Genomic DNA, 18991 nt, shown 5'->3' with positions numbered 1-18991 from the left:
TAGTCATACCTAACCTGGGTACCCATAGTAGCAGCAGCCCTTGGCAACTGTTTGGATATGGGGTATGAGAGAGTGGGGAGTTGAGGATGACACATAGATTGCAAGCCTGTGTGATTGGGAGGATGGTGCTACTCTCAAATGGATAGGGAAATTAGAAAGAAGGAATGGTTGAGGTTCAAGATAGAGACCCACAAATGACACATTCTCCTTCCATCTCTGGTAAGCCTCACTTTGGGGTGGCTAGATGGCAAGTGGCTAGAGTGTCAAGCCTAAAGTCAGGAAGACTCATTTCATGAGTTCAAATCTGACCTCAAATCTGACTTACTAGCTGTGTGACCCTGGACAAGTCACTTCACCCTTTTTGCCTCATTTTTCTTCACCTGTAAAATAAGCTGGAGAAGGAAATGGCAAACCACTCCAGTATCTCTTCTGTAAATGGGGTTACAGAGAGTTGGACACAAATGAAATGAATGAACAAGAAGCCTCACTTTCCCCCAGGACCTATATAAAGTTGAGCTTAATCATCAATGTAAAAAGATAGATCTTTTGAAAAGAAACCTATTTGAGACATTCCTTCATGAGCAATGTCTCACAAAGCTAAGCAGAGCATTTGAATTGAAAATATTCCCTACAAGGAAAATAACTACAATTATTTAGAAAGACTACGCAATGAAATAAGTTTTTAAGCTATTTTTAAAAGAAATTACACAAAATAGGGACCATCAAGAGTCAAAAAGATTTAGTGAGACCTTAAAGAATGAAGACAAGGGAAAGAAGAAGAACTGAATTATTATTCTTTGGACCAAATCCCATGTTCCCTTATAAGTGATCCAATATCTTTTGTTGGGGAATAACAGTCGAAAGTTTGGGAGGAGAGAAAGGAGGGAGGCAAGAGATAGAGAGGAGCTAGATAAGAACTTTTACCTAGCCTGGAGGTGAGCAGAGAAAGTATGATCATTTCTTCATCTCTCATTGAGTACAAAGGTAAGAAAAGTGGAAAGAATTTAATGGGGGAAAATGAAAGTTTTCTCTTCCCCTAAAAGAGCAAATGCTAAGTTGCCTTTAAAGAATAATTCTTGGGGCAGCTGGGTGCCTCAGTGGATAAAGTACCAGCCCTGGATTCAGGAGGACCTGAGTTCAAATCTGGCCTTAGACACTCAACACTTACTACCTGTGTGACCCTGGGCAAGTCACTTAACCCTCATTGCCTCCTCCCCACCCCCCAAATACTTTGGAACTCATTATGGATAAATGTTCTCCAGAAAAAGGAACTGTGGATTCTGAATGCAGATTGAATCATACTGTTTCTACTTTTTTGGTTGTATTATTTTTCTTTTTTAAAAAGTTTTTTTTTCTTGTGTTCGGATTCTTCTTTCACAACATGACCAATGCAGAAATATGTTTAATCTGATTGTACATATATAAACTATATCAGAGTGCTTGCTGTCTTGGGGAGGAGGAGCAAAGGGAGGGAGGGAGAAAAATTTGGAACTAAAAATCTTATGAAAACAAATGTTGAAAATGATCTTTACATGTAACTGGAAAATTAAAAAATACTTTTATGATGAATAAGGAGAAGAGGGAGAAAGAGGAGAAGAAGAAGAAGGAGAAGAAGGAGAAGACGACTTTGGGATGAGGTGGGAAGGTATGTGTATAGTGCTCAGAGACAAGGGCCTTACCTACTGGGGTAATGGGTACAATAGATCACCTCCTCTAAGGAAGGATTGTGCTTCCCAGGACTGTATCCTATGCTGGGAGATATATGGGAGATGATGGCCAGCACCCAAGGTTTTGGAGGGGTGAATCTGTGAGAATAGACTAGCATCAACTTAATATAACATAAGCAAAACTAAGTGTTGTCTTCAAAGAGGAAAGGAATAAATAGCAACACAAAGGAAATAAATGGAATTATAAGCCTGGGGTGCAAATATCAAATTACCATAAAATTAAAAGGAAGAAGTTCTAGACTTGCTGGGATCCTTGCTATTTTTTAATGACAATAATTTACCTTAATACCCTAAAATTCCAGATACCGTTGAAACGTCATATATCTTTTAGGGAGCCTTTCTCTCTCTTTCCTTTCCTTTCTTTTTCCTGTAATTTTTTTTTTTGGTGGGGGGAGGTGGGGCAATGAGGGTTAAGTGACTTGCCCAGGGTCACACAGCTAGTAAGTGTCAAGTGTCTGAGGCTGTATTCGAACTCAGGTCCTCCTGAATCCAGGGCCAGTGCTTTATCCACTGTGCCACCTAGCTGCCCCTCTTTCCTTTCTTTTTCGGCAACATGGCTAACATGGAAACGTTTTGCCCAGCTTCCCATGTATAATCGCTTTCATATCGCTTGCTTTCTCGGTGGGTGAGGGAGGGGTGGAAAAGAGGGAGAGAATTTGGAATTCAAAATTCTAAAAAAAAAAATGAATGTTAAAATAAAGTATACTTTTTAAAAATTTTAGTGCCTTCCCTCTGTTGATTTCTAATGTACCCTTTCTATAACTTGTTTGTACATTAGTTGTTCACATGTTGTCTTCCCCGATTAGCTTGTGGATCCTTGAGGACAGTTTCCGCCTTTTACCTCAGTATCCCCATCACTTAACAGTAACTTTCCAGTGTCAGGTACACAGGAGGGGCTAAGAAAACGTTGATTCACATACTTGAGGACAAAGAGCGCTTCACTCTCGTCTTTGAAAACCCAGAATCTAGCATGCAGCAGGTGCCTAATGAATGCCTGAGGTCTGATTAATTGCTAGATTGAGACCGTGCAGCACATTAGCTTAACGAAGAGTCCTGGGGAGATGTCATGGGGAGAGGCAATAAGAGAGGCGGGGAGGGCAGGAAAGCCGAAGGAGGTAGCGGACGGGGCCATTACCGGCAGGATGGGAGAGGCCGGGGTTCCTGGCCCAAGCAGGTGGGGCCGGAGGGGGACGATGATCTCACGGAAGGGGAGGGGCGCTGGCCCGGGAGGACTGACCCAGGCTGCCTTCCTGCCCTTCTCTGCTTCTCCTCCGCGCCTGCAGGTCCCTGAGAGTGAATTCCTGAGCCCCGTGGACGCTTTAAAGGGTAAGCGGGAGCGTTAGAGGACTCTAGCGGAATCCCGGGCGGGGCTTTGGCTGCAGAAAGCTCCCGTTTCTGCCCCCTGGGGCTCCGGACTGGGAAGCTTCCCTTCTCACCTGAGAGCTTCTGTTGGGACACCGCTTCTGACCAGCAAGTGTGGAAGTGCTACGGTGTGGACGTGATGGGGGGGGGGAGAAAAATGAGGGGACCCCAAGGTCATTCCGGGGTAAGAGAAGCATCGGAGAATCGTAGAATTCCTTTAGCTAGACTTACAAACTGGCTGGTCACCTCCCGGACAGCTAATGGATAGATGTGCTTGCTTAACTGGAATAGGGCACCCTTCAGTGTAGAGGAAAGAAAAAAAAAGGGGGGGGGGTGTGAGTGGAAATTGGGAGATAAGACCTTTTATTCTTGGAGAAATTCACTTTTTAAAACAAGTTGCAGGAAAATCAGCCACCAATGATTTCCCTGTGAATTACTTAGTTGAAAATTGTTTTGTGGATTACTGAGTTTGTAAATTTGAAAATCAGGGTAATTGACTGCAACTGATGGCGTTTGGGAAGCTGTAGGAGGGTCTGGGATCCGGCTCGTGGAGAGTAACGGGCCGGGACCGGGTCCTGTTGTCATCCCTTTGACAACATCCACAGCAGACTGGAAAAGGTTCCCCTCAAGGGAGAGGAAGAAGCTAAGCCGCTACCATTCAGCCTGCCCCTCCTCGTCTGTTGCATCACTGCAGAGAAACTCAGCGGGGAGAGGAAGGGAGTGTGAGAATTTAACAACCAAAAAACGAAAGCCCGGAACAAAACCTCATTTTCTAACCCAGCCAGGTTGTGAAATAAGGGTGGAGGAGGAAGTAAAAGGACGTTTATTTTAGCATTACCTGTTCATGAACTTACCAAATACAAATATTGAGCTAATTAAAATTTTAAAAAATTTATTTGGCCTTTGCTGACTTGGAATTATCCACGAGATTTTAACTCTTTAGTCCTCAAACGGGAATAACATTTTAGAGGGTAAAGCTTCCAACATAAGCTTATGGTTTCAATGTATTTCCATTTCCATGTGGTTTCTTTATCCATTTGTGCATTGGTTCAACATTTATGAAATACTACTATGTACTGTCGCTATGCTAGGTGATGAGGGAGATTGGGTTTAGAGGTCATCTAAGCCAACCCTCTTATTTTACAGATGGGGAAACTGAGGCTCAGGCAGATTTTTTTTTTTCCTAAGTGACTTGCCAAATGTCTCCCAGATGGTTAAATGGCAGAGCTGAGATTTGAGGCCAGGTCCCCTGACTTCGAATCTAGCACTCAATGTAACAGTTGAAAACTTTTTCATATTTTCACCATTGATTCTTCATTCCTTTCTATCTGGAAGAAAACAGGTGCTTTTTCTTTTATTTTTAGGCAGGGTAATGAGGGTTAAATGACTTGCCCAAAGTCACACAGCTAGTAAGTGTCAAGTGTCAGAGGTCTGATTTGAACTCAGGTCCTCCTGAATCCAGGGCCAGTGCTTTATCCACTGAGCCATCTAGCTGCCCCCACAGGTGCTTTTTCTTTACCAACTCTAACCTCTTTTTTTTTTTTCCTGGGCTCTTGATCCCATCCTTTTCCATGTTTGTTTGTTTGTTTTTGTGGGACAATGAGGGTCACACAGCTAGTAAGTGTCAAGTGTCTGAGGCCAGATTTGAACTCAGGTCCTCCTGAATCCAGGGCCGGTGCTTTATCCTTTTCCATGTCTTTTTCAAGGACCTTTCTAGTGATTTTTTAAAAATCTGAAGTCTCTCTATTGTCTTTGTTCCTGTTTGTGACTTATTTGGTGATCTACTGTAAAAACCCTTAATCTACCCTAAAAAACCTCTCCCTCAGTTCTACTACCCAGAAGTACTATTGTGCCATCCCTTTCATTCCCTTAAAATGTAGCCTGGCTATTTTCATGGCACATGCCTGTAATCCTTGCTATGGGGTGGGGAGGCTGAGAATGGTGGATGTCTTGAGCTTGGGACTTTTGAGTTACAGGAGGGCTAAAATTGGTTGTCTCCACCAATATAGTAAGCCCCCAAGAGCTGGGTACCAGCAGGCTGCCTAAGGAGGGGCAAATCAATCCCAAACTAAAAATGGAGCCCATCAAGTTCCCATGCTGATCAGTATTTGGATAGGACCTGTGAATGACCACTGAATTTCCAGTTTGATGAGATAGGGGGACCAGTCTAAAATTTTTTTAAAAGATTGTTTTTGCTTCCTCTTTTTCTCCGATTCTGTCCTCTACCTGTTGCAGAATAATAGACCAGATAAATAAAGGGAGGGACTCAAAGTCAGGAGGAACTGGGTTTAAATATTTTCTCAGATACTTTCTAGCTGTGAACCTTGGACAAGTCACTTAAGCACTCTAGGCCTCAGTTTCCCCATCTGTCAAATGAGAGGGAAATGACTGGATGACTCCTATGGACCCTTCCAGTTCTGTTCCTATGATCCTCCTACTCCTGCCTTTTTGCTGAAGCTATGCTTTTTTTTGGGGGGGGGGTGGAGACAATCAATGTTAAGTGATTTACCCAGAGTCACACAGCTAGTGCCTGAGGTCAGATTTGAACTCAGGTCCTCCTGACTCCAGACCAGGTGTTCTATTCACTGCATTTCCTAGCTGCCCCTGAAACCACTTTCAAGAGTTAGCAGTGACCTAATAATCACCAACCCAGTCCTTACCCTTGTGTGTTGCCTATAGAAGTTGGCACTGTTGGGGCAGCTAGGTGGCGCAGTGGATAGAGCACCGGCTCTGGAGTCAGGAGGACCTGAGTTCAAATCTGGCCTCAGACACTTAACACTTACTAGCTGTGTGACCCTGGGCAAGTCACTTAACCCCAATTGCCTCGCTAAAAAAAAAAAAGTTGGCACTGTTGATGCTCTCCATCTTGGTGCACTCTCTTTTGGCTTCCATGATATCCCATTCCATTGATGCTTTTCATACTTCTCTGGCCACTCCTCTGCCTCCTTCCCCAGTTTCTTTCATTCTTCCCACCACCTGTGTTATCTCCTTGTTCTCTTATCTCTCTTCCTAGTCATCTTGCCTGGCTCCCCTTAGTCCTCATGCCCCTGACACAGGTAAGCACGTCATCTTATCTCTCTCCTTGGGTAATCTCATTCTTCTTATCAGCTTCAGGGATCATATCTGCACGAATGACACTCATATCTCAACCTCTCTTCTGAGCTTCTAACATGAATTTTTAGCTGCCTCCAGGACATCTTATTGTTGCCTCATAGTTGGCTATCTGAGACTAAACATTGTCATTTTCCAAGCCTATTTATTCTCCAGGATTTCTGATTTCCATTAATGCCATCTCTCTCTCTTAATGACCTATATTTATAGGCTCAGTGTCATCTCTGACTTCTCATACTCACATCTCGTGTGCAATGTTACCACATCCTATCAATCCTACTCTTTAATCCTTTAATATCTTTTTCATTTCTACTACCACCATTGAGTTCAGTTCTGTTACCTGAACTAATGCAGTAATGTTCTAGCTCAGTAAGACTAGAAGTGGGGCAGGTTATAAAGGCCTTTAAAAGCCAAATGTTGTTATTGTTGAGTCATTTTTCAGTGTTGTCCGACTCTTCATGACCCTATATGGGATTTTCTTGGCAAAGATACTGGAGTTACTTGCTATTTCCTTCTCCAAGTCATTTTCCAGATGACGAAACTGAGGCAAACAGGGTGAAATGACTTGCCCAGGGTCACGCAGTCAGGAAGAGTCTGAGGTCTGATCTGAACTCATGAAGATGAGTCTTCCTGACTCCAGAACCAGTGCTCTATCCTAGCTGCCCAGTGTTTGATTAGCATTAGACTCAAATTCTTTTCAACCTTCCAATTCAAAACTTATTTTATGCAAAGGATTTACAGTGCTGTTTCCTGTCAACTTTTTTTTTGGGGGGGGGGGTGGTTGGGAGCATGGGCAGAAAGGGTATGATTAAACATCATTGGATATTTGGATATTTTAAAATAGTTCCTCGACCAGGGAGGAGGTATTTTAATTTCTCAACCAGACCTGAAAATAACCCAGTAAGTGTATTTAAATAATGGATCCTCATGGGAAATATGCCTTGGATTCTTTGCCAGGACTCCTTCCAGGAATTGTGCCTTTTATTAGCATGGTAAAAAGCCTTGTGAGAATCAGTACTGGGCATCTTCCTACTGAAAAATTTGACTTTTATTTGATGTCATAGAATTAGACATTGAGGAAGAAAACACATGTATTGCACCATGAGAATTATTAATAAATTTTTTAAAAATCAAATCAGAATACTATCAGTTTGGCCCCAAAGGAGTCGAAGTAAAGATAGCTGTGGCCTTAGCAGACCTCATGGGCCTATTTGGTCCGAGAAGGTCTGACCCATGAGAAGGGAAGTAATGGCTAAACATAGTTTAATTGGATTTTATAGAAGAAGGATAATTTGAAAACTCCTCAAAGTCAGGGATTATATTTTCATCTTCTGTGCATGGGGTGATTATGCAATAAATATTTTGTGAAATTAATAAATGGAGGAAGAAAGAAATCAATAATATACTATTTCAGTTGAATGCTTCAGTTAAATGTCTTCTGGGAAAAAAAGTTACTGTAATTTTTGTCTTGTGATTATTGGGGGGTAAAGAGAAAAAGTTGATGTAGGGATTAATTTAGCCTGGAGTTATAGTATTTATACTTAATTTATTGAGTTTCTCTTTTTTCATAGGTGTGCAAGTCCTCAGCTTGAGGTGAAAGTGGGATATCATGGCATCGTCAGTGTGGGTGAGTAAAGACCAAAGCCTTCTTCATAGCTCAGATTTTCTGAGATCTTTGACCAAAGGATCCCTTTCTTTCTGATCCTTGTTTCCACTCGGTGCTCCCCTTGCCCATGCAGATTAAAAAAACAAAACAAAACTGAGAAGTCTGTAAGGAAGCCTCTTTGGGATAATAAACCAGAAGTACTTCCAAGAAAGCCAACCACAAGAGAGCAATTTTCAAAACAAAAGGAAAAAAAAGCCCACTCTGTGAGATGGGCCACACAGGATAAAAACAAGAATGTCCCATAAACTCAAGTTAATTGGCATTTGTTAAACACCTACTCAGTTCTATAGGCATTGTGCTACCTGGCACCCATGTTCCCATTTATTTCTATCTTTCATCTCAAGAGAAAGAAATAGATGGAGGAAAGGGAGTAAATGGGTTAGAAAAACTGCAGAAAGTGGGGATAGTTTAAAAAAAGGTAATGGGCTAGAGAAGGAAGTCAAAGGGGAGAAGTGATAGTAGAGGAGAACAGACATTGGGAAAGAAGTGGAACAGCAATGGAATGATTGTAAAGGGATATTGGTTTTACTCTAAGTCACTAATGTACAGAGCAGCAGACTTGGAATCTGGAGATCCATTTGCCCTGATACTGACCATGGGCAAGTCATTTGATTCCCCTGAACCTTAGTTTCCTTCATAATAAAATGAAGATAATAACATTGGTACCCTGCACTTCATGACATTTTTTTCAAGGACAGCACTTGCTAAACCTTAAAGCACTATGCAAATGTGAATTGTTATTATTATTATTATAAATTAAAATGTTGAAAATAAGGCCATGTGTCAAGCTTTATTATTGGATTCCTTTCACCTTACATTAGAGTCAGTAAGGTTTAGGGGATGGAGCATAACAAATTTTGTCACTGTCTCCATTTTTCTTAGGTTTGCACATGTATAGTGGTCAAACACAATTGAAATTTTTCTAATTCTATTCGTTGAATTATGATCTGTGGTTAGTTGGGTAATGACACCACTAAGAACACTTGTACCATTATTGACATGGACAAGGCCAGTGCAGATCAAATTGTGAAGCAGAAAAGATTTCTCTTCGTGGCTTCTCCTTCCTTTGTGCATACCCTGGATACCCCACCCTTGGGGGGTCTACTCTCCTTGTCTCAGAATATACTGATGCCTAAACACTCGGGTTGAATCATAACCAAGTGGCTGTCCCCCTTTCTTCCCTTCCGACTAGCTTTACCTATCCTGTATCTCCTCATGTTCCCTATGCCTTTCAAAACACCTCAAGTTTCCATTCAATTTCAACACAAGTCATGAGGTAGATGTGAAGGTCCTGTAATGATTGGAATGACCTGAAAGGGCTTACATTTGAGGGAGTACAGTTTGAGGGAGAAATAGAACATTACACAAATGAATAAGTGTATGTACAAAATAATAAAAAAATGATTCACAGAGAGAGGGAGGATGAGAGAGAGAGGAAGAAATAAAGAGAGGGAGAGGGAGAAAGAAGAGAAGAGGGGGAGAGAAAGAAGGGAGGGAAGGAGAGAGAGAAGGGAGAGAGAGTGTGAGCACTTTAGTAAGTGTCTGAGTTCGTATTTGAACTCCAGAGGTTGAGTCTTCCTCATTCCAGGCTTGGCGCTCTAACCACTGCACCACCTAGGCTACTTTCTGTCCATATGGCTAATTTAAAACTTATACCCAAACACTGACTATGTTATATGCGTATGCATACACTAAATGTTCCCTTTGGGTTCTAGTGTCTTTTACCCCGGGGCTGAAAGATCTATATAATCAATGGCTTTACATAGACTTTGCTTTTTTTTTCATGGTCCAGCTAAGAGGGGCATTTTCCCATTTTGATTAGGACTTTTCTTATCAGGGTGGTTGCAGCTTCCTGTCTGGTGTACCTACAAGCAATGTTTCTTCGTTGGGTAAATATTGGAAAAGAGCAAAGCTTAGACAATTACACAAAGGGTCCATACAGGAAGTTGAAGAAGTGTTGGGTCCAGACTTCAAGTCCAGGAAAATGTCACAGATGATCATGAGGCAGGGGCTAGGAAGAAGCTTGGAGAAAGCTGGGAGTGACAGAGGAGGCTTTGAAGGAAGGATTCAAATGAATTCATCACACAGTTCTTAATCTTTTTGGGTTAGTGGCTGTCCAAATCAATCTAAGGCCACCCCACAGGAGCCCAAACTGCCTTCACGGCCACTGCCATCATTGTCACTTGCTAGGACAAGTCACAAAACCTTTTGAAGCCTCAGTTTCCTCATCTCTAAAATGAAAGGGTGGTGCTGATGGCCTGCAAGGTCCCTTCCAGCTCCGACTCTACAACCCAATGATTCTGGGATACTATGATCATCTCATCTGCTTCCATTGCACTTCAAGGTTTCATAAAACATAATTTATTCCTCATGACACCATGAGGCAGATAATGCAAGGATCCCTAGTTCAGGATTGAAGAAATCAAAGCCTTGAGAGGTCAAGGGACTTAAAGAGGGACAGAGTGATTGTTATAGGACCTGAGTTCAAATCCCAGCTCTGCCACTTACTATGGGTGTGAGCTTGGACTAATCAGGACCATTGATTGCATACCTACTATGTGCCAGGCAACTGTGCTTGGTGTTGGGGATACAGAAATAAACATGGAACAGTGCCTGCCCTGGAGAAGCTTGGGTTCTCTCGGGGGAGACAATTGTATGTGCGCGCACATGCACACACACACACACACACACACACACACACTAATTACAAGATAAATCATGAAGTTCCAGTAGGAAAGTCCTTGTGGAAGAGATGCATAAGCTCGGCTTTGAAGGTGCCATTGAGGAGGGAATGCGTTCAGAGGATGGAACAAATGATGGAAAGTACATATGAGGGATAGTGAGGTAGCTAGTTTGGCTAGAGAAGAGTGAGCCAAGGGGAGTCATGTACGAGCCTGAAAAAGACAGATCGGAACTGGGCTCTGAAAGACGTTGAATGCTAAACAGAGAAGTTTGTATTTGATCCTGCAGAGAATGGGGAAGAGAAGAGTGACAGGGTCAGCCCTGTGCTTTGGGGACAATCACTTTGGCAGCTGTGGGTGGGGAGGAGGGTGGAGCGGAATGGAAAGAGCCTTCAGGAAGACAAACAAAGAGCCTATGGAGATAATTCAGGCAATAGGTGGCAAAGGCCTAGCCTGTGGGGGTGGCTTTGTGAGTGGAGAGAAAAGGATGGGGTGCAAGAGGCTGGAGAATTGCCATGATCTGGCAACTGAACCTCATCTGTGAAATGAGAGGATTAGACTAGCTGGTCTCTAAGGTCCCTTCCTGCTTTAAATCCAAAGAGAGGGGGTGGGGGAGAAGCAAAAATACAGTCCCTGCGCTCAGGGGAAATGGGAAAGATAGGATATAGTCCTTGTACATACAAGGTCTATATGTATTATTATTATTATTATTATTATTATTATTATTTAGTGAGGCAAGTGGGGTTAAGTGACTTGTCCAGGGTCACATAGCTAGTAAGTGTTAAGTGTCTGAGGCCGGATTTGAACTCAGGTCCTCCTGAATCCAGGGCTGGTGCTCTATCCACTGAGCCACCTAACTGCCCCATATATGAGAAACTGCCCCATAAATAGAAGGGAAACTCAGAGGGAAAGCACTAGCCGTGGGGGCAATAGGAAGAAGGGACCAGAAAAGGCCTCCTATAAAAGGTGAGGAAGGAGAGCATTGTAGCTTCCAGAAATGGGGGGAAGCCAGTGAAAAAGCATTGAGTCAGGAGACGGGGAATAACCTTTGGCAGGAACAGCAAGAAGGCCAGTGGTACTGGATTGCCATCACAAGTAGGGCTATAGAAAGACATAGTCAGGCTACCCTGAGACATCCCCTCTCCATTTAGAAAATCAAGAAAGCAGTTGAGATGAACTTTGGGATTTGTTATTTTTTATTATTATCGTTATTATTATTGTTATTAGTTTAGTAAATCATTTTCTCCATCTTGCCCAGTCATTGGAGCTTTTGGGAGGGGCAAGATTCACAGTGGAGCTTTTGGGGCCACTGTCCCCAAATTTGCAGAATGTAGAAGCATTTCTAGCATCTCCCCTGAGCTCTCGCCAAGTCACAGGTGCAGCCTCTCCTTTCTAGTTTGTCAATACTGGAAGGATGCTGAGTTCCTCCCTCGTGCTTTGTAAAATGGTCAAGGAGATATTTGGGCAATGACGGCACCCTTGTAGGAATGAGCTGACCAGGCCCACCTTAATTTTTTTACCCCATTCTCGCATCCTTCTCGAATCACATTCAGCCCTGTACTCTAGTCAGAGTGGTGCCAATTCCCTTCTCGATTCCTCACTACTGACACGTTTCAAACACTCATTCTAGGGTATTTCCTAATGAGACTCACTATGTTTGATCAGATTTTATATGAACCATTTTGCTTCCTGGTAGTTTGGAAACAGCCATTTAAGTACTGAAATGTTCACATTGCAGCAAAAACGAAAAAACCTCTCCCCAGATGTTATGGACTCGAGGCACAACCAAGTCGCTGGCAACCCATAGAACTTACACTGTAGAGTCGAATAGCAAACCATCCTGCTTTAAATCAATCAGTTAGCAAGTATTTATGGCTAAGCATTAGGAGCTAGAGATAATAAAATAATCCTTGCCTTCAAGCAGCTGACATTTTATCAGAGGAGATAACTAAAGTTTATTATACAAAATAAATTCATAAATACAGAATAACTTGTAAAGGTGGAAAGGAACTAGAAGCTAGTAAGAATGAGGAAAGGTTTCATTCCCATTTGTCGTGGAATTTCCTCTTTGGATCAGTGCCCTCTCACCCTTGTCAATTCTGGTTGCCCACTTAAGTGCTAATTTTCTTTCTCCTGAGACAGCATGTTATACATGGAGGTATAACACTCTCAGAGGAAGTGTTCTCCCTGTGCACACACTCTCTACAGCTTAAATCCATTGTAAAGTCCCCATCTCTCATTATAAACTGTACTTCTCCCCACATGGGAGTGCTCTTCAACAGGACCCTTTCCCATCACAGGGTTGAGAGTTCCTCCTTCACGACCTCCACCTTTCTTCTTTCTCAGAGACTAGAGGAATTCTCTTGCTTTCATTGCTTATCTGTCACTTGATTAGGGAACATCATATATTCTCCTCTATCCTCTCCTTCCCTTCTCCCCTTCACCAGTTCACCAGAAATAAGATTGAGATTTTAGGATTTAGCTGTGATGTTTCAAACCTGCTCTTTTATCATTACTTCTCCTGTTTCTTTAATTTATATTTTAATCTTAATGTTTAAAATCATCTTAATTTTTAAAAAGAAATCTGTTAATGGTCTTTCTTGTTGTTTTAACCCAATGGATGTCTTTCTGGATTTTTAAAATACTTTCTGGTGACAGGAATAATTAATCTTTTAACTTATTCTTTCCTTGGTTGGGCAAAATAGCTCCTAATAATTGCTTTAATTTCCTCTTCATTGGTGGCAAGTTTGCCTTTTTTATTTCTGATACTGGTCATTTGATTTTCTTCTTTCTTTTTTTAAAAAATCAAACCAACCAGTGTTTTATCTATTTTGTTGTTTCTTTGTCATAAAACCACTTCTTATGAATGGTGAAAACTATCTTTACATGTAATTGGAAAAAAATACTATTTACAAAAAAAAATTTCCTTTAAGAATTTAAAACAAAACAAAAACAACAACCCAGCTCTTTTTTAATTTCTTAACTCAATGGTTTTCTTACTTTCATTTTATTAATTTCTCCTTGGATTTTCAGTATTTCCAATTTAGTATTTAATTGGAGATTATTAATTTGTTCTTTTTCTATTGTATTTTTAGTTGTCTGCCCAATTCATTGATGTTTTCTCAATTTTATTGATGTAAGCATTTACAGATATAAATTTTCCCCATAATATTGCTTTGACTGCATCCCATAATTTTAGTATGTTGTCTCATTGCTGCCACTCTCTAATGAAATTATTTATTGTTTCTATAATTTGGTTTTTGTCCCACTCATTGGTTAGCATTAGAGTAGTTCCCAATTAATTTTTAGTCTGTTTCCACTGCTCTTTGATGAATCTAATTTTATTGCATTATGATCTTACAATAATTATCTCAAAAGAATTTCTACCTTTCTACCTTTCATTTTGAGGGATTTTGTTTGTTTGTTTTTGTGGGGCAATGAGGGTTAAGTGACTTGCCCAGGGTCACACAGCTAGTAAATGTGTCTGAGGCTGGATTTGAATTCAGGTCCTCCTGTATCCACTGAGAAAAAGGTATATTCATTTGAATTACTATTCAGTTTTCTCCAGTGGTCTATCATTTCTAACTTTTCTGAAATTCTGTTCATCTCCTTAACTTCTTTCTTGTTTATTGATTTATTTTTTTGCTTAGATTTATCTAGTTCTGAGAGGGAAAATTTGAGATCCCCCATTAGTATAGTTTCATTGTCTGTCTCTTCCTGTAACTCATTTAACTTCTTTAAAAATTTGGATGCTCTACTTTTTGGCAAATATATGTTTTGTATTGATATTATTTCATTGTCTGTAGTACCATTTTAGCAATATGTAATTTCCTTGTTTGTCGATTTTAATTAGATCTATTTTTGCTTTTGCCTGGTCTGAGATCATGATTGCCACCTGCTTTTTTTGCATAATAGACTGTGCTTCAGCTCCTGTATGTATCTCTCTGCTTCAAGTGTGTTTCTTGTAAACAACATATTGGAGGATTTTGTTTTTTAATCCACTCTGCTATCTGCTTTAGTTTCCATTCATAGTTATTATTACTTTGCATTTCTTTCCATCCTATTATTCCCCCTGTCTATCCTTATTTTTTCTCCTTTCACCCTGTTCCCCCTCACCAGTGTTTTGTTCTGAACACCACTTCCCCTTCTGTTCTTCCCCACCCCCACCCATTTCTTAATCCCTTCTTCTCCTATTTCATTATAAGATAAGAAAGATTTCCATATCCACCTCAGTGTGTTATTCCCAATTTGAGCTCATTTCAGTGAAAGTAAAGGTCAAGCATTGCACACCCAAAATCTTCCCCTTTACTGTAAAAGCCCTTTCTTGTTCTTTTATATGAGATAATTTATTCCATTCTATTTCTCCCTTCCTTTTTTCTAATGCATTCATCTTTCTCATCCCTTATTTATGTATTTATGCATTTATTTATTTATTTTGGATATCATCCCATCATAGTTAACTCATATCCATGCCCTCTGTTTATGTATACTCCTAATAGCCATAATAATGATAAAGTTCTTAAGAGTTACAAGTATCATCTTACTGTGTAGGAATGTAATCAGTTTAAATTTATTGAATCCCTTAAGCTTTCTACTTCCTGTTACCTTTTTATGTTTTCTCCAATCTTGTATTTGAGAATCACATTTTCTATTCATCTCTGGTCTTTTCATGAGGAATGCTTAAAAGTCCTATATTTCATTAAATATCCATCTGCCCCTGAAAAATTATACTCAGTTTCACTGGGTAGGTGGTTCTTGGTTGTAATCCTTGCTCCTTTGCCTTCCAGAATGTCATATTCAAAGCCCTCTAATTCTTTAATGTAGAAGTTGCTGAATCTTGTGTTTTCCTGATTGTTGCTCCACAATACTTAAATTGTTTCTGGCTTCCTGAAGTATTTTCTCCTTGGCCTGGGAGATCTGGAATTTGGCTATACTATTCCTGGGAGTTTTCATTTTGAGATCTCTCTTAAGAAGTGATCAGGGGATTCTTTAAATGTCTATTTTACTCTTTGCTTCTAGGGATCAGGGCAGTTTTCCTTGATAATTTCTTGAAAGATGATGTCTGGGCTCTTTTTTTTTTTTTTGATCATGGCTTTCTAATAGTTCAATAATTCTTAAATTATCTCTCCAGGATCTATTTTCTAGGTCAATTGTTTTTCCAATCAGATATTTCACATTTTTTTCTATTTTTCATTCTTTTGATTGTTTCTTGATGTCTCATGGAGTTATTAGCTTCCACTTGCCCAATTCTAATTTTTTTTTCCAATTCTAGTTTTTAAAGAATTATTTTCTTCAGTGTACTTTTGTACTTTCTTTTCCATTTGACCAATTCTTCATTTTAAGGTCACTGTTCTCCTTGCCTGTCCTCTGGTTTGTAAGTGACCACAAGCACTCTCTTGAACTGTGACCTGGATCCCTGCTTATCTATAGTCACAAGTTTTAGTGTGGTAATGCTCCTTCTCACCCTTTTGAGTGGGATGGGAAGTACACCCACTTACTCCTGTAATAGAGACTCGAGGAGAAAGGAGGCCAAAGCACTGATTTTATTTCTTTCAAAAGAAAGGTGTAACACACTCACTGGGACAACCAGGAGGTGTGACACACCGGGATTAGGAAACCAAGCAGTTTTTATACTCTTTACAGACATCTAATTTGAGCAAAATCCGGTAATTGGGTTCAGCAATAAATCATTTTCCTGGAATGTTCAGTGATAAGTCTCTCTCCTAGTGATCTGATCTCAAAGTCTTAAAGCCCCTTAGAGCCCCCTATTTCTCTCTCTCTGTGTTTTTTCTCTAGAGAGAGGCAATAATGGGAAGCTACTATCCCCCTTTCTAAATATAGGCATATCAACTTAAAAATTGCTTCATAGAGTCTGCACCAAGACATTATGTAGACATGATACATTGTTGCAGAAACAGAAAATTTTACAAAATAATCTAACAACCCAGGAGAGAGATAAGTTGTTTTGTGCTAGAAAATTGTTTCACCTCATCATTTTGTTGGTTCTGCCACTCTAGAATGTGTTTTAAGGTATTATTTTTGAGTTGTTTGGAGGGAAATGTGTGAGAGCACAGGTGAATTCTACCTTTATTTCACCATTACTTTATTTTTTAATTGAGGCAATTGGGGTTAAGTGACTTGCCCAGGGTCACACAGCTAGTAAGTGTTAAGTGTCTGAGGCCGGATTTGAACTCAGCTACTCTTGACTCCAGGGCCAGTGCTCTATCCACTGTGCCACCTAGCTGCCCCTCACCATTACTTTTAACACTGACCAAGAGCATTTCATGTGTTAGCTCATTTGATCCTTGCAACAATTCTGTGGGGTAGGTACTATTATTATCCCCATTTAAAAATGAGGAAACTGAGGTTTAAGAAGACATGTGATGGGCAGCTAGGTAGTGTAGTGGAAAAAGCACTGGCCCTGGATTCAGGAGTACCTGAGTTCAAATCCGGCCTGAGACACTTAATACTTACTAGCTGTGTGACCCTGGGCAAGTCACTTAACCCCAATTGCCTCACTAAAAAAAGACATGTTACAGAGATGCTGTAGTGATTATATAGTCTAGTCTCCTTATTTTTCAGATGAGAAAATAGAGGTCTAGGAAGGCTTCCCTAAGCACTCTTAATTCCAGTGCATTCTCTTTTAATTATTTCCTACTTATCCTGTATATAGTTGTTCTGCAAATATTTGTTTGTCTCCTCCATTAGACTGTAAGTTCCTTAAGGGCAGGAATTATCTTTTGACTCTTTTTGTATCCCCAGTATTTAGCAAAGTTCCTGACCCATCGTAGGTGCTTAATAAATATTTGTTGCATGAATGGATGCAGTGACTTGCCCAAGTTACAATGGCTTCAAGTTGAAGGAATAGTCTTCAAATACAGGTCCTCTGATTTCAAATCCAACAATCTTTTTGCTACCCTATATGAGCCTTCCCCTCCACCTTCATCAAACCTGCCTGAGATGCACTCTTTGTCTCAAAAAAAAAATTAATCTAAAAAGACAATTTAGAGATCGGTGGAGAGGGGAGAGAAGCTATGTCTTCAAGAATAAAAAAGAGCCTTAGCTGTTACTCTCTCATGCATTCCTTAGTTTATTTATTTATTTATTTATTTTTGGCTCCAGTTTCAGTATTTTCCCTAGAGCATGGAGAGTTCTGGTGTAAAGAAGGTGGAGCTTTGCCTAAATATGATTTTATTTTAAATGATTGTTTCTGGGAATAATACCAACTTAGGTCACTACATGAGAATCCAGTGATCTCAGGAATGTGCTATCCAGGAATTTACTTTACAGTGAATAGAGGCTAAAAGCTGGCTCTGAGATCCGGCATGATAGTGAGCAAGAGAGAAGACAGCAGTGCAAAAAGCTTTGTTTGCTTTTCAATCAGCCAACATTCCTGAAACAATGAGTTCATCAGTTATCTCTCCTTCCTCCTCACACAGAAAGGAATTTATGATTTGTTAGGTGGGTTTGGGTGGTTTTTTTCCTCGGAGCGGGGGGGGGGGGGGGTGTTGCTAAAAGCATCCAGAGTCAAAAATTAAGAGATGCCCTTTTACCATTAATTTTTTGGGCATAACATGTTATAAATATTTCAAACATTTTGCAACCAATATGGCATAATAGAAAGAACTCTGAAGGAGTGAGGCTATCTAGTTTTTTATTTAATTATTTAACTTTCCCAAGCCTTATTTTCTTCATCAACAAAATGAGAATGAAATATTGGACTTGTTGATTAAGGTCTCTTTCAACTCTAACATTCTCTGATTTTGTAACTCTATCTAAGGAACAATTTTGCTAATTTAAGACAGGGTAGATAGAGTGATTGATGGATAGATTTTCGGGGTTAGGTACATCTGCATTAAAATCTGACTTCTGCCACTATTTTACCATCAGCACGTCACTTGACTTTTCTATTTTTTTTTTTTTGTTTTTTAGTGAGGGAGTTGGGGTTAATGACTTGCCTAGAGTCACACAACTAGTAAGTGTTAAGTGTCTGAAGCCAGATTTGAACTCAGGTACTCCTGACTCCAGGGCCGGTGCTCTATCCACTGTGCCATCTAGCTGCCCCTCACTTGATTTTTCTAAACCTCAGTTTTCCCACCTGTTCAATGGGGGTAGTACCTATAGTGCCTGTCTCACAAGATTTAGGGGTGAAGGTTGAGGAAAAAAAACCCATCTAGAATTAGTATCAGATGTTTTATGCTTTTTCCTTGAGAGTGTTCCTTGTTTACCTTGATAAGACAACAAAGTGGTACAGGGCTTGCAGTCAGAAAGACTTAAATTCAAATCCTGATTCAGACATTCCCCTAACCATATGACCCTGGGCAAGTAACTTATTTGTTCTATGTCCTTAGTTTGCTCATCTACAAAACGGGGATAACAATAGCACCTACTTTCCAGGGATGTTGCCCAAAATAAATGAGTTGGCATATGTGCCAAGCACTTTA

The 18991-nt window shown here is 40.4% G+C and overlaps 1 protein-coding gene across 2 annotated transcripts in view; it reads left to right on the top strand.

Annotated features, from left to right (window-relative positions):
* The first annotated feature begins 2933 nt into the window (after nt 1–2933).
* The window catches only part of ANXA3 (annexin A3), a 57959-nt gene continuing 41901 nt past the window's right edge, over nt 2934–18991 (top strand). Inside the window, exons 1-2 of one of the 2 annotated variants that reach the window (XM_043971303.1) lie at nt 2934–3053; nt 7772–7827. In XM_043971303.1, the coding sequence (XP_043827238.1) occupies nt 7810–7827 (18 nt within the window). In that variant the 5' untranslated portion in view covers nt 2934–3053; nt 7772–7809. Of the gene's footprint in view, nt 3054–6123; nt 6146–7771; nt 7828–18991 lie in introns of those variants that run through there. The other variant, XM_043971304.1, reaches the window with a different exon arrangement.

The sequence above is a fragment of the Dromiciops gliroides genome, chromosome 6 (assembly GCF_019393635.1).
Source record: "Dromiciops gliroides isolate mDroGli1 chromosome 6, mDroGli1.pri, whole genome shotgun sequence".
Classification (NCBI taxonomy): Eukaryota; Metazoa; Chordata; class Mammalia; order Microbiotheria; family Microbiotheriidae; genus Dromiciops; species Dromiciops gliroides.
This window is presented reverse-complemented; position numbering and strand designations above follow the sequence as displayed.